Raw genomic sequence first — 15,420 nt, 5'->3', positions numbered from 1 at the left:
GTAAATAGATTTCAAGAAGCAATTGGTAAAAATTCTTAAAATTTAGAAATGCCCAGAAAACTAAATAAAATATGAGCAATTTAAAGAAATATACAGATGAAATAGTTACTTTTAGTTCTAGCTGTCCTATTTTCTGCATGAGCTCGGCGTTGGCCTGCGTTTTCTCTGCCTCGCTGATCTTGGCCCTCATCAGTTCGTCCTTCATTTTGCTTTCGAGATCTGCGTATCGTCGTTGTTCGTCCAACAAACGGGCTGCTGCTTCCTTGTTTTTGCCTTCGGCCCTCTCGATCAGTTCTAGCTGCTTCTTGATTTCTTCGTCTTGTCTTCGTAATTGGTTGGTGCTCACTTGGACTTGGGTCTCTAATTCCATTACCTAAAAACATAAAGAAGATGATTACATTGCTTAAATGTACAAAATAAGAAAATATTGGTATTCTTTAGAAACGTCTATTAAGTTTACTGATGCATTCAACAATTTTTATAAACAAATTATTAAATCAACATATTGATACATTTTTGTTGGCTATTAGCTTTGTCCACAGCTTACGTGTTTTTCTTTTTCTTCATGCATATTTCTTAACATAATATCTCTGTTTATAATGCATAAATTTTCCTCAAATTTGAGATAAGTGATTTGTAATTGATCAGTGAACATAAATGATTTGTGATAATGATAAGTAATTTACATTTTAATATGCGTAAAGTGATTTGTGATGGAATATTTACTATTTTTAATGGAAATTGTCCACAATTTCAGTTGAAAATACGTTTATTTTGACGTTTTAATTCACATTTCGGCAATCACTTTCAAAATACAATGGACTTAGAACTAACTAGAGAATTTTGAGGTCACGGTTGGATTTAGTTGCTTGCTGAAGAAAAAATCCCATCAATCTTCTAAAAAATGTATAATATATGCCGGAATTGTCATTATGAAAAAAGCAGATTAGATTACTAGTATCAAAAAACGTATTTTCAACTAAAATTATGTTTAATCCCCATTAAAAATAGTAAATAAAACACCACAAGAAAATAACTTCAGTGCCATATTGTAATTAAAAAGTCTAAATAAGTAATTGTTGTCAAATTATTTGTCATTTGATAAGCGTAAATAAGTGCTCTGTACTGTAATAGATGTAAATACGTAATTTATGATATGATAATATGATTTATGATTCGAAAGCAATATGATATGATATGTGATAAGTGATTTGTGATTGAATAAGTGTAAATAAATGATTTGTGACAAATTATTTGTCATTTAATAAGCGTAAGAAAATGCTCTATAATGGAATAAGTGCAAATCAATAATTTCTGGCACGTGATAAGTGATTCGGAAGTGATAAGTCTGATTTGTAATCGATAAATGTGAATAAATGATTTGTGATAGGTGATTTTGTGACAAATTATTTTTCATTTAATAAGCGTAAGAAAATGCTCTATAATGGAATTGCAGATGGAAGTGCAAATCAATAATTTTTGGCACGTGATAAGTGATTCAGAAGTGATAAGTCTGATTTGTAATCGATAAATGTGAATAAATGATTTGTGATAGGTGATTTTGTGACAAATTATTTTTCATTTAATAAGCGTAAGTAAATGCTCTGTAATGGAATAAGTGAAAATCAATAATTTCTGGTACGTGATAAGTGATTCGGAAGTGATAAGTCTGATTTGTAATCGATAAATGTGAATAAATTGTTTGTGATAGGTGATTTTGTGACAAATTATTTGTCATTTAATAATCGTAAGTAAATGCTCTATAATGGAATAAGTGCAAATTAATCATTTCTGTCACGTGATAAGTGATTCGGAAGTGATAAGCCTGATTTGTAATTGATAAATGTGAATAAATGATTTGTGTTAAGCGATTTGTAATTGAATGAGCGTAAATATGTATATGGGACGTCCAATAATTTTTGATTTGTGACCGGTAAGTGTAACAAATTACTAGTTGACTTAATAAAAATAAATAAAACCATAAAATCTGTGTATACCTTCAGTCTGAGCTCTTTAACTTCAGTCAACGTCTCCATCTCACGTATTCTTGTAGTCATCAGCTCCTCCTCCAATTTCTGAGTTTCATTATGTCCCAGTTTACCGAAAAGTAGTTTCTTAGGTGTGCTCAATGGGTCCGAAGGAGGGGGTGGGTCCTGCTTGTGGTCCTAAAATTTGAGTTGGTCAATTTTACGATATAACAATAAATATTTGTAGATTTATAAACGTAAAACTCTATTTGCTGTGAGTTACGTCGGTAGCGCTCCCTCGCGGTTTGAGAATTGTACTTTTTTTGTAAAATGGGTGTATGTGAAATATTACAAGACGAGAAAAATAGATATTTATCTACAAAAATACAAATTATGAACTGAAATACTATTGTAAACTGAACGAATACACAGAATTAATAGTAAAAGTAATTATGCTTTTTTATTTATTCATTATAATTATAATATTTAATATAAAAGTTCCTGCGACTGGATGACTGCTTACGCAAGAGGCCGTTGAGAAAAAGATGAAGTTTATGTGAAATTTAAAGGTTACCTCTGTTTTTATTCGCAGGTAGAGCTCTCTCGCGTTTTGAAACTTGTACTTTTCTTGTAAAATTGTTCATGTTAAATGCACAAAACTGCCACTAACAGCGCTCTAAAACTATTTATTCCTCTCTACTCATCGACTCACAGCGAATAATGGTAGAAAAGTAAATAAAAAGGGACAATCGAAGATATTTTTCAAGGTAAAAAACATTCTGAATACCTGTAAATGTCTAACAATAAAACACTGAAAACGTTTGTTTTCTATAATTCCACAAAATTTATTACAACTATGTGACTACAGCTGTTTCGGCAGAGTGCCTTTCTCAAGTGATTTAGATTACTATGGGTTTGCCTTTTCAAAGTCTATAACTGAAGAGGTTGACGAGTGGGGAGCTGTTTGTCTCGAGTTGGTCATTCAGAATTATATCTGTATTTTTCAATTTATTAATTTCCATAGATTCTAATAAAGATAGCTTAACGCCTTTATTTTGAATATGCAGAATTTGAAACTGTTCATTAAAAGAATGATTATGATCTAGAAGGTGAAGTGCGTATTTAGAAGTGTCTGTTTTTCTATTGTTGAAAGCCCGTTTGTGTTCTACTATCCGTTTGTCAAAGGTTCTGCCAATTTGAACGATATAAGTTTTCTGACAGTCACCAAAAGTTAGTTTGTAAACACCACTCTGTAGTTGTTTTCTCTTTCGGCTCTTATTGTTCTTAATAAATTTGCTTAAGTTGTTGTTAATTCTGAAAGCTGGTGTTATTCCTTTATTTTTTATGTATCTGGCTACTTTTGTTGTTATCTTGCCAGTATATGTGATAGACCAGAAGGTACTGGGTTGTTTCTGTGGTGGTGGATAGACTAATTTCAGGGCTTTCTTATGGCGTTTTTGGTTTAAAATTTTTGTTAATTGTTTGTTCGTTATAGCCATCGTTTACTGCTATTTGTTTAATGATTTTCAGTTCTATCTCGAAGTTATTTTTTAACATGGGAATTTCTGTCAGTCTATGTATCATGCTATGGTAGGCTGCTAATTTGTGTTGTGTAGGATGGGATGATGAATTGTGTATAGTTGTGTCAGTATGGGTAGGTTTATGATATACACAAACTGACAGAAATTCCCAGAAAAATAACTTCGAGATAGAACTGAACATCATTAAACAAATAGCAGTAAACAATGGCTATAACGAACAAACAATTAACAAAATTTTAAACCAATAACTCCATAAGAAAGCCCTGGAATTAGTCTATCCACCACCACAGAAAGAACCCAGTACCTTCTGCTCTATCACATATACTGGCAAGATAACAACAAAAAATAGCCAGATACATAAAAAAAGAATGTGTGTGTACTTTGTACGCACGTAAGAAGATATTCTTCTATTATATAATAGGTAATTTAAACGAAGTAAATATACTTAAAAGGTTATTTGTACTTATTTTATTTAAAAATCAAACTAACTTTCTTATCTACCACTTTCAAAAAAGAAGAATATCTTCAAAAATTATATAATAATATACTTACAATCATAAAATCTATAAAAAAAATTAAAAAATAATAACTTGCTTGGGGCTTGAACCCACTTCACGTCTACCGCGCCATACGAAAGTTGACGCCATTTCAAACTGCACCAAACTCTCGTATACGTCATGTGGGAATATACACAAACTAAACGTTTATACCATAAATCTATATGAATTTAATAAAATTATTAGTTTGATTTTTGTCTCAATAAAATACAACAAAATATAGAGTAAGAAAACGATATATGAGATGAAGATTTGTAGAAAGTTTGTTCGTAATCAGATTATGTAAATTAAAGCATTGCCTACTAATAGGTAACTACATTATTTTGTTTACATTTTCCAAATAGATAGGTATTGAAACTATTAGGTATTTCCAACTGAAACATTTAGAATTACGTAACTGCGGCTTTTCAAAACTATTTAAAAAGTCACTATAATTATAAATTTGATTTTATTTCTGTCCACACATCAATAAAAACTAATATTATACAATATTTTTGTTTACCGATAACCTCCATATTGAACAATAATTATCATGACAGATCATTTCAAAATTTCAACACCCAATCAGAGCCCGTATAACAACTAATACCATACTGTCGGTGTGCGCATGCGCGCGGATCAATCAAATTTTACCCTCAATCGATTCGCCGCTAAAGAAGTATATCTTCAAAAAGAAAGGAATAACACCAGCTTTCAGAACTAACCACAACTTAAGCAAATATATTAAGAACAATAAGAGCCGAAAGAGAAAACAACTACATACAGAGTGGTGCTTACAAACTAACTTGTGGTGACTGTCCGAAAACTTACATCGGTCAAACTGGCAGAACCTTTGACAAACGGATAGCAGAACACAAAAGGGCTTTCAACAATAGAAAAACAGACACTTCTACATACGCACTTCACCTTCTAGATCATAATTATTCTTTTAATGAACAGTTTCAAAAACTGCATATTCAAAATAAAGGCCTTAAGCTATCTTTATTAGAATCTATGGAAATGAGTAAATTGAAAAATACAGATATAATTCTGAATGACCAACTCAAGAAAAAAACCTCTTCAGTTAAAGACTTTAAAAAGGCAAACCCATAGTAATTTAAATCACTTGAGAAAGGCACTCTGCTGAAACAGCTGTAGTCACATAGTTGTAATAAATTTTGTGGAAGTATAGAAAACAAACGTTTTCAGTGTTTTATTGTTAGATAAAATGAACTTCCATCAAGTAAAGTCAATTGACGATTTGTATAATTTTAGTAAATTGTATTTGTTATTGTTTTTATTTATGATTCTTGTAAGCTTTGTCTATAAAATTGTTAAATTTTTCATGACAATAAAGCATATTTCTATTCTATTCTATTCTATAACGGCCGAATCCATCAATTACCTGTAAATGTCTTTGCCACTGATCGCTCAATTCCGACACCCTCTGCCTCAGATCCTTCAACGATAAATTAGCCTCGGCTTCTCTCAGCTTCACCGCGATCAATTCTTCTTGCAAATGAGCCACGCTATTGTCTGGAGTGATTTCCCTAAGCGTTTTTTTATCTTCCTCCAATTCGTGTATTCTCGAACGAAGATCTCTGATGATGGCATCGTTCTCTGCCTCTCTTAAACGAACTTTTACCAGTTCCTCTTGAAGACACTCGATCATTTCTTCGCGTTGGACGAGCTGCTCTTGTTTTAGGGTGATTTCTTCCATGGAAGATTGACGTGAGGTGTGCTAAAAAATAAAAAAGTCCGTAATTATTAAGGTTCTGCATGATTAACAATGAATGAGAAAAAAAGAAATACAAAAATTTAATTTACAATGTACCAACCGTTTCTTCCATCATCAAGGACAAGGCTCTGATCCTCTCGTTGGCCAGGGCTAGTTGGTGAGTGGTCTCCAGATGAGTATGCCTTAAGGCATCAAGTTCCCTTTGTACCACAAAGGTGGTTTCTTCTTCTTCGGCCCTACTAACTTGTCCTTTGACTAGTCTATCGGCCAAAGCCTTGCTTTCTTCTTCTAACATCTCGCATCGGTGTCTCAGCTGTTTGTTTTCGTGACGCAGGCGCTAAAATACAGATATAGATGAAAAGTGTTCTTAAATATCAAATACTTATATTAATTTTCAAGCTATCAGTCACAATAAATAAGATTGAGAACACCTAAAGTGTTATGTGTGGACTCTATTACAATATGGCTGTGAGACCTAGACGTTAAAACAGTATGACGTCAACAAATTGAATTCATTCGAAATATGGATGTACCGCCGAATGCTAAGAATAAGCTGGACCAGCAGAACTATGAATGAAGAAGTAGTGGAAAGAATGAACAATACTATCAGAGACGTCATATCAAGGACACATAATGCGCCATAGGTAATTTGAGCAGCTCCAGGTAATATTAAAAGGCAAGACCGAAGGTATAGCCACAAGGAAGGTTTGATATAGCCACAACACAAAGACTATTGGAAACGGCAGAGATGAGAGTACTGATAAGAATTACAGAAAATACGCTGAGAGATCGAAAAACGAGTAATGACGTTAGAAGACAATGTAACGTACAGTATATAAACGAATGGACATTAAATAGAAAAAAACTAATGGAATAACCACATAAAGATAATGAGGGAGACACGTGTGATCAAAATAGCAAGAGATAAATCACCAATCGGTAGAAATATCGGTCAACCGCGCAAAAGATAGAGTGACAACCTTCCATAGAGGTATCTATCCGCTAATAAACAAGCAGAATTGCTTATAAAGAGGAAGCAGAGGAAGATCGAAGGTAAAAGGGGTATAGGAAGAAAAAAGAAATCTTGGCTACGAAATATCAGAGATTGGACCCACACAACAGGAAATGATTTAATTCATCAAGCCCAGAACAGAGAGAAATTTGTCATATTGATCGCTAACGTCAATAGAGGTTGGCCTCAAGGCACTTAGGAGTAGGATATTAATTTAATATGAAAGGTAAAGTTTTCAATCCTAATAGCAACATTAATAATAATGAAAAATATTAAAAATATTACTAAAAGATTTTTAATTGAAAACTAATTTGTCCATTTCCCTGGTGACACCTCCAAGGCTTCTACAATATGCAAGCCAGATGGATGCTGCAGTGAAGACAAAGGGAGGGAATTCTAAAAAGTTGCAATTCACAACCCCCGTCTGCAGCTTGGTAAAGTACCAACGGAAAATGGACCTAGTTACTCTATAGGAGTAATACTAATATAAAATAAAAATAAAAATGTATACCATTTTTATTCAGTTGCAATCCGAAGGCAAAACAATCTTATTTTTCACTTAGAACAGGGAGCGCAGTCCAGCACTCTGAATCGACGATTTTCGACTCTTATTGGAGTCATCATCGGAGATGCGTAGGCCTGCTGCTCTCTGCTCGAAGTGACCAAACCTTAAAAGTTTATCTCCACATTGCAACTGACGTGTATGGATTAGGTGACTAGCGTTATCTGGCAATTGAAAGGTTAAGTTTTCAATCCTAATAGCAACATTAATAATATTGACAACATTTTAATATTTTTCCATTTTTCGTTGGAACTTTACCAAGCTGCAGACAGGGGTTGTGAATTGTAACTTTTTAGAATTCCCTCCCTTTGTCTTCACTGCAGCATCCATCTGGCTTGCCTTGGAAGCCTTGGAGGTGTTACCAGGGAAATGGACCAATAAGTTTTCAATTTAAAAATCTTTTAGTAATATTTTTAATATTTTTCAATATTATTAATGTTGTTGCTATTAGGATTGAAAACTTTACCTTTCAATTGCCAGATGACGCTAGTCGCCTAATCCATACACGTCAGTTGCAATGCGTGGATAAACTTTCATGGTTTGGTCACTTCGAGCAGCAAGGGCGGATCCAGGACCGATTTTCGGGAGGGGCCATGAATTTTTTTTTGGGGATACTTTTCTGGGGAAATTTTAAAAAAATTAGAGTTAGAATGGTGCGTTTAAGGCACTTTTCATAATATAGTACTTTAAATGTCATAAGACATTTGCGTCACAAACGTCAAGCAACTTTGTTACTTCATCTGGTAATAGGATAATGTTTGTCTGTGTATCACCAATGTCCATGATAGGTGAAAACTTTTCAACTATTTCTTCAAATATTTTAATAAATCCACTTCTTTTTCTCCTTGGGAATCAGTTAGGAGTGTGGGAATAATGCCCCGTAGCCACAAACATTCCAATGAAGTGATATGTAGTCTTGACGTTAAATTGATTAAAACATTGTCTAGAAGAGGTATGTAAATTGAATGTCTGTAATATTCTTCTGGTCCACCTGAATGATTGGCTCTCTTAGTCTGTCTAACCACAAATCTAGGTAACTTCACTTTAACATCCAATTCGTCTGCTAAATCTTTAACTTCAGTAAAGATCTTACTAAAACTTTCTTCGCAGTTGGATCTTCTGTCTTTCAAAGTCGGCATGGTATCTATTGGAAACAGCCTTAGTCGCCAGGTTAGCATCAAGAGATTTTGTTTGTGTAGAAGTCGTCTTAATGGCAATATTAATTTTAGTTTGTCAATCAGTGACATCATTGCTACTAGAAACTCAGATGTGCATAATGTTGATGCAAGTGTAGCAGTCTTGAGATCTTTTCATGTTGAGATAGATGTTAGTACTTAAATTATGTAAAATGCCAGATTTGAACTGGATTAAGCTTTCATGGCGCTCAGCCCATCTTGTTTCACATAAACTTGTTAAATTTTGTCCGAGTTTCAGTTTTAAAACTTCATTTCTCTTGGCTAACATGTTAAAAATGATATTACTGACTTCATTGTTCCCACTGTGTTTCTGATGGACGATACATTAATAGAAGTTGAAAGGGAGTTGTTGAAAATATAAGTAATTCAAGCAAGGACATCTTACTGCATTTGTTGCGATCTTTTTTATTTCTGTTACTGCACCGACCGCTTCAGAGCTCATTACTCTACAACTGTAAGTTTTACTAATTATTTTTTTTTCTCATAAGCGTCAATCAACTTGACAAAAGTCTTCACGAATATTGTTATTCTATACATGTATCTCAAATTTAGAGAAAGGTTTTCCACGTGGGATACGTCGGTCCTCTGTAAAATATGACACAGTAATAATTTGCACCTTGAACCTAATTATATAGTATATGTTTGAAACTAAAGACATTTGGACTGCAAATATATAAATTTATATTTTTCTCGGAGGGGGCCATGGCCCCCTCTCTGGATCCGCCCTTGTCGAGCAGAGAGCAGCAGGCCTACGCATCTCCGATGATGACTCCAATAAGAGTTGAAAATCGTCGATTCACAGTGCTGGACTGCGCTCCCTGTTCTAAGTGAAAAATAAGATTGTTTTGCCTTCGGATTGCAACTGAATAAAAATGGTATACATTTTTATTTTAAAAATACAAAAATAGACGGTTTAGTTTTGATTTAAATCTGTCTCCTGCCATCCCCCGATAGCGCTATTTCTAGGTCTACCTTTTGTCAAGGAGGCTATGCAAGAAGACAAATTTAAATCAAAACTTCCGTAGTTCTCGGTATACAATAAAACTATTTATACCGGAGTAAGGTTAGAACGCCCTCTAACGGGGAATAAGTGAAATAAATGGCGACTCGATTCTAGTTTTCTGTTGACCTAGATATCAAAATATCAAAAGGCACCGCTGGGAAAATATTCCAAAAATGCGGTTCAGAGAAACTATATGAAACGAGTCTTTGTACTCTCATACAGAGTATGGCATTAGTAAAAATACAAAAATAGACGGTTTAGTTTTGATTTAAATCAAAACTAAACCGTCTATTTTTGTATTTTTACTAATGCCATACTCTGGGGGATGGCAGGAGACAGATTTAAATCAAAACTAAACCGTCTATTTTTGTATTTTTACTAATGCCATACTCTGTATGAGAGTACAAAGACTCGTTTCATATAGTTTCTCTGAACCGCATTTTTGGAATATTTTCCCAGCGGTGCCTTTTGATATTTTGATATCTAGGTCAACAGAAAACTAGAATCGAGTCGCCATTTATTTCACTTATTCCCCGTTAGAGGGCGTTCTAACCTTACTCCGGTATAAATAGTTTTATTGTATACCGAGAACTACGGAAGTTTTGATTTAAATTTGTCTTCTTGCATAGCCTCCTTGACAAAAGGTAGACCTAGAAATAGCGCTATCGGGGGATGGCAGGAGACAGATTTAAATCAAAACTAAACCGTCTATTTTTGTATTTTTACTAATGCCATACTCTGTATGAGAGTACAAAGACTCGTTTCATATAGTTTCTCTGAACCGCATTTTTGGAATATTTTCCCAGCGGTGCCTTTTGATATTTTGATATCTAGGTCAACAGAAAACTAGAATCGAGTCGCCATTTATTTCATTTTTATTTTAGTTTAATTTTAATATCTTTCAGAGACTGGTGACCAGAATAACAGATTATGGAAAAGAATACGGGTCTAACAAAGAACTTCAAGAAGGCAAAATTTTTAAAAATATCGAAAAATCAAAGAAATAATAAGAATATTCTAATAAACTAAATCAATGTCAAACTGGGGAACAAATATGCATAACTTGGAACAATGATTAACTCAACAAATGATTACTTCCAGGAAATATAAATCAGAACATAAAAGGCTAGAGCAAATTTTGACAAAATTAGAAGAGTACTCTGTACAAAAGAAGAGTTAGCAAAGTTTTCTTGACTTTGTTTTATGGGATGGAAGCTTGGACGTTGAATGCGACATCAATGAAAAAATTGGGATTATTCGTGTTTTGCTGTATACAGGGTGTCCCAGACTAATTTACCCACGCTATATCTCTTAAACGAATAGAGATTTTCTAATGGGACAAAAAGTGATATATTCTACTTGTAATACCCTTTAATATGGCGTACAAAAAAATCATCCCCTAAACATTCATCCCTTAGTTACAACCCCTAACTTTAATTTTTTTAATAGCACCCTGTATATTTTTTGATAGTTTTGGATGTGGTCTTTTATCGTCTATTCAACACATTTTTTGAAAATAAAATCGGTTCGTTAATAACCAAGAAACTATCAGTTTATTTTTGTTAATTGTGTGTCCCAGACTAATTTTTCCAGGCTATATTTCTTAAACGAATAGAGATTTTCGAATGGGACAAAAACTGATCTATTCCATTTCTAATACACTTTCATATGGCGTAGAAAAAATTAATCCCCTAAATATTCATCCCTAACTTACACGGCGCTATTTAAAAAAAAATAAAGTTAGGGGTTGTAACTAAGGGATGAATATTTAGGCGGATAATTTTTTTTCTACGCCCTATTAAAGTGCATTACAAATGTAATAGATCAGTTTTTGTCCCATTCGAAAATCTCTATTCGTTTACGAAATATAGCCTGGAAAAATTAGTCTGGGACACACAATTAACAAAAATAAACTGATCGTTTCTTGGTTATTTACGAACCGATTTTATTTTCAAAAAATGTGTTGAATAGACCATAAAAGACCACATCCAAAACTATCAAAAAATATACAGGGTGCTATTAAAAAAATTTAAGTTAGGGGTTGTAACTAAGGGATGAATATTTAGTGGATAATTTTTTTGTACGCCATATTAAAGGGTATTACAAGTAGAATATATCACTTTTTGTCCCATTAGAAAATCTCTATTCGTTTAAGAGATATAGCGTGGGTAAATTAGTCTGGGACACCCTGTAGAGTAATTCTAAGAATATCGTGGACAGAGCACGTCACAAATAAAGAGATTCTGAGAAGGATGAATAAGGAAGATTAAAAAAAGAAAATCGAAATATCTCGGACATATTGCACGTGGAGAGAGATACAGCTTGCTCCAACTGATTATGCAGGAAAAGGTTCAAGGAAAAAGAAGCACAAGGAGACGTAGATTATCATGGCTGCGCAAACTTAGAGCCGGTATTTCCAACCTCACTTAAGCCAAAGCTTACTTTAAGCCTTTGCTTAAGCTTAGATGCCTGTATTTCCACTTAAATTTGAGGCTTAAGCCTAGGCTTAAACCAAATAATTTTAAGCTCGCGCGGGAGTTGGTTTAAGCCTTTGCTTAAAATTTGTTTTCTGTTTTTTGAGGTTATTTCTATAGATTATTAATTATAGAGTTGTTTTAAAACCCAACTTTTAAGTAATAACGTTATTATTGGATTATTAAATAATAATCTATCAATTTATTAATCGTAATAACGATTATTAAAATTCTTACTACTTTTGGAAGGTGTAGGCACATGAAAATTGTTTATTTCTACAATGTTTGGTAGGTATATCTATTTTACAAATATAAACTTACATTCCAATTGGACATTTTAAGGAATATATCCAATAAACAAAATTACAAAGACGGATCTATTGCTTATGCAAAATAACAATAAAAATATAACCAGAGAAAATATAGACAATAAACTAAAAACACATGTACCATGTACACAAAATTAAGTGAAGTAAAAATAACATTGATACAGATGACAAGATAAAATTAAATGTCAACAGTAGTGGTTTTTACCTCAGAACAGTTAGCTCTGGCACTTTGACGTATTCAGAGGTACCAAACCAATTAACTTTACAGCTGAGCATCAGTTTAGTTAAGGAAATGATGGAAATGCGGCACCCAGCTTAAGCTTCTCCTTAACTTTTGACACAGGCTTAGCTAAGCAAAAGCTTAAGTAGCTATTGAAATACCGGCCCTTAGAGAATGGTACGAATTTACATCAAATGCACTTTTCAGAACAGCCCTCTCTAAAGTCCGAATAGCTATGATGATTGCCAACCTCCATCGCAGAGATGGCACTTGAAGAAGAAGAAGATTTAAATAGCACATAGGTCTAAACATTTTAATTAATTTACCTTTAACTCTGCCATTTCTTCTTGTTCTTTGGTCTTGATCACGATATATTCCTTCTCCAATTTCTTCATCTTTTTGGCGTTGTATTTCATCTCATAGGCCGTCTGCATCAAAGCCTCAGGATCAGCTTCGGCGTGAGCGGGAAGCTCCTTTTGGAAATACTGTAAAAACAAGAAAAAATTAATATTATGTTGTGTTATTGATTGTAATGAAAATTACATTTTTACCCAACTAATGTTTGACGTTTCGACCACCCATCCGGAAATCGTTCTCAAAAAACATTATTTTTAAAAAATTCTGCCAAAATCTAAAATCCAGTCGTTATTAGGATATGTATTTCAAAATTAGCAAACTTAGCCTCGATCTTGTAAGCAACAGCATGCGTGTGGTTGAAAATATTTTGAGGGTAGTTTTCAAATTATTGACTGTTTTATGTGTTTTTTGTGTCATATGTTTGTGTAACCTGTATCGTAGTTGTGGTTGTGCAACATAAGTTGTATATGTTTCAGAACCTTGTCAGAAAAAATAAGTACCGAAACATTTTGTGTTACGAGATATTTTTAAATGGGAATAGTTTGGGAATTTTACGAAACATTTTGTGTTACGAGATATTTTTAAATGGGAATAGTATTTTGTTTTCTGTTCTTGTCAGCAGTGTCTTACTTCCCTCAAGCCATAGTCCCCGTAACACAAGACCAAAACATTAAAATTTGGCAACGGTGAATAGAGGGCCTATAGTGATGAGCGCGCTAATAACCGGCAAAATAACGCAAAAGATGGAAAACATTTACTAAGTTATGAAATAAAAAGAGATGAACTTTGTAGCGGTGGGAAATTTGGCGATAGGAACCTATAAATTTGCATTATATCGATTGTTTCCCATCTTTATGACATACAGTCGAAAAAATGAAAGAATACCCATGAACGATCACATCAATCACTTATTTTGTATTTGCTGTCTTTTTCTATAAATAACAAACGTTATAGAAAAAGACAGTAAATACAAAATAAGTGATTGATGTGATCGTTCATGGGCATTCTTTCATTTTTCCGACTGTATCAGAGGAGTATGTCAACTAAAACTATCACTGTCACAGTGGTATTTTCCAAACTAGTCTGATACGTCTAAAGGTGGGAACAATCGATATATTGCAAATTTATAGGTTTCTATCGCTAAATTTCCCACCTCTACTAGTTTCATCTCTTTTTATCTCACAACTTAATATGTTTTCCATCTTTTGCATTATTTTGCCGGTTACTAGCATGTTCATCACTGTATATGCATTAACTTGATGATGTGATAAAAAAGCACTCTCTAATAAAAAGACCTCTAAGAGAAATGGCCAATTTTAAAACATTAAAAAGTTTTCATACATGTATTTAGTGGTTTTTAAGATATATACCTTGTAGCAGACATTGAAGATGAAATTTTCATTCCGAAAACGTTCTGTAATGTAGCCGGAAACGGTTATTTTAAATAAATATATCTCTTATATGGATATATATCTCTTTTATTAGGATTGCCTAATAAAAATTTTTCAAATACAACTCTTTAAAATTGTATTCTTCCCTATTCTATAGAATGATTATTATATTTACAAATAGACCCTCTATTTGACAGCTCCACAGTGCTGCCACATCTAGTACGACAGTCAGCAGAATAAAATCCATTCCATTGAAAAGAGGAACAACTGTTCATCTATCAGTTTGCTAGATCTATGTTTAAAAACTTACTAAGACTATGCTATATAACGGTATTGGTGACAAATGAACATTATTTTTAAATTAGTGAGGGCAAATAGGTATTAAATATTAAATATATCACAAAATTCAAGCAATTTAAAAATTATTCCCAGAAATCTATTATAATAATTACCTGTTTAATGACATTCATATTACAAACACATAAAATATTTCAGGTGTTACAAAAAACTAGCTATCTTATCAGCATGTTATCGTTTTAACCAACAAGTAGATAAGAATTGAATAAAAATATAGATAAATTAGTCATTTAAAGATAAGTAACTGAACAATAAACAAATGCCAAAATAAACATTACATATTAGCTAATAACACCAAAACAATCAATTATGACGTTTTGTCTCGGATCGGGGAACAAGAGAACAAATAATATTAATTTGAAAATATACATGAAATTGTTTTATTATTTGGATTTTTTAATTTTGTCTCGTCCTATAAATAGATCACTGGGCGTTAGTGTTAGCATAATTAGAAGTAAGAAGTTGTGGATAAAATAACAAAAACAGTTATGGAAATTAAGATTTTGGTTAATGGTTTGCACATTTTAATATTGTTTTCGAAAATGTCCCATAAATGTTCTAGTGGATTCATGTCAGCACTACAGGCCGGCCAATCTAAAACGGGAATGCCGACAGTGTTTAGGTAGTCCATGACGATTCGCGCAGTATATGGACGCGCATTATCATGCATAAATAAGAAATTATCCCCAATGAAAAGGGCGTAGGGTACAACATTGACCTATAGACTCTGTCGTATG

At 33.1% G+C, this 15,420-nt stretch overlaps 1 protein-coding gene across 3 annotated transcripts in view; it reads right to left on the bottom strand.

Annotated features, from left to right (window-relative positions):
• The window catches only part of LOC114332646 (ecotropic viral integration site 5 ortholog), a 129,868-nt gene that overhangs the window by 19,117 nt on the left and 95,331 nt on the right, over positions 1–15,420 (bottom strand). For all 3 annotated transcript variants that reach the window (XM_050653367.1, XM_050653368.1, XM_050653363.1), the window contains exons 6-10: positions 12,905–13,063; positions 5,883–6,119; positions 5,450–5,785; positions 1,998–2,165; positions 110–373 (exon numbers count right to left, since the gene is read on the bottom strand). In XM_050653367.1, the coding sequence (XP_050509324.1) occupies positions 110–373; positions 1,998–2,165; positions 5,450–5,785; positions 5,883–6,119; positions 12,905–13,063 (1,164 nt within the window). The remainder of the gene's footprint in view (positions 1–109; positions 374–1,997; positions 2,166–5,449; positions 5,786–5,882; positions 6,120–12,904; positions 13,064–15,420) is intronic.

The sequence above is a fragment of the Diabrotica virgifera genome, chromosome 1, assembly GCF_917563875.1.
Source record: "Diabrotica virgifera virgifera chromosome 1, PGI_DIABVI_V3a".
In the NCBI taxonomy this organism is placed as follows: domain Eukaryota; kingdom Metazoa; phylum Arthropoda; class Insecta; order Coleoptera; family Chrysomelidae; genus Diabrotica; species Diabrotica virgifera.
This window is presented reverse-complemented; position numbering and strand designations above follow the sequence as displayed.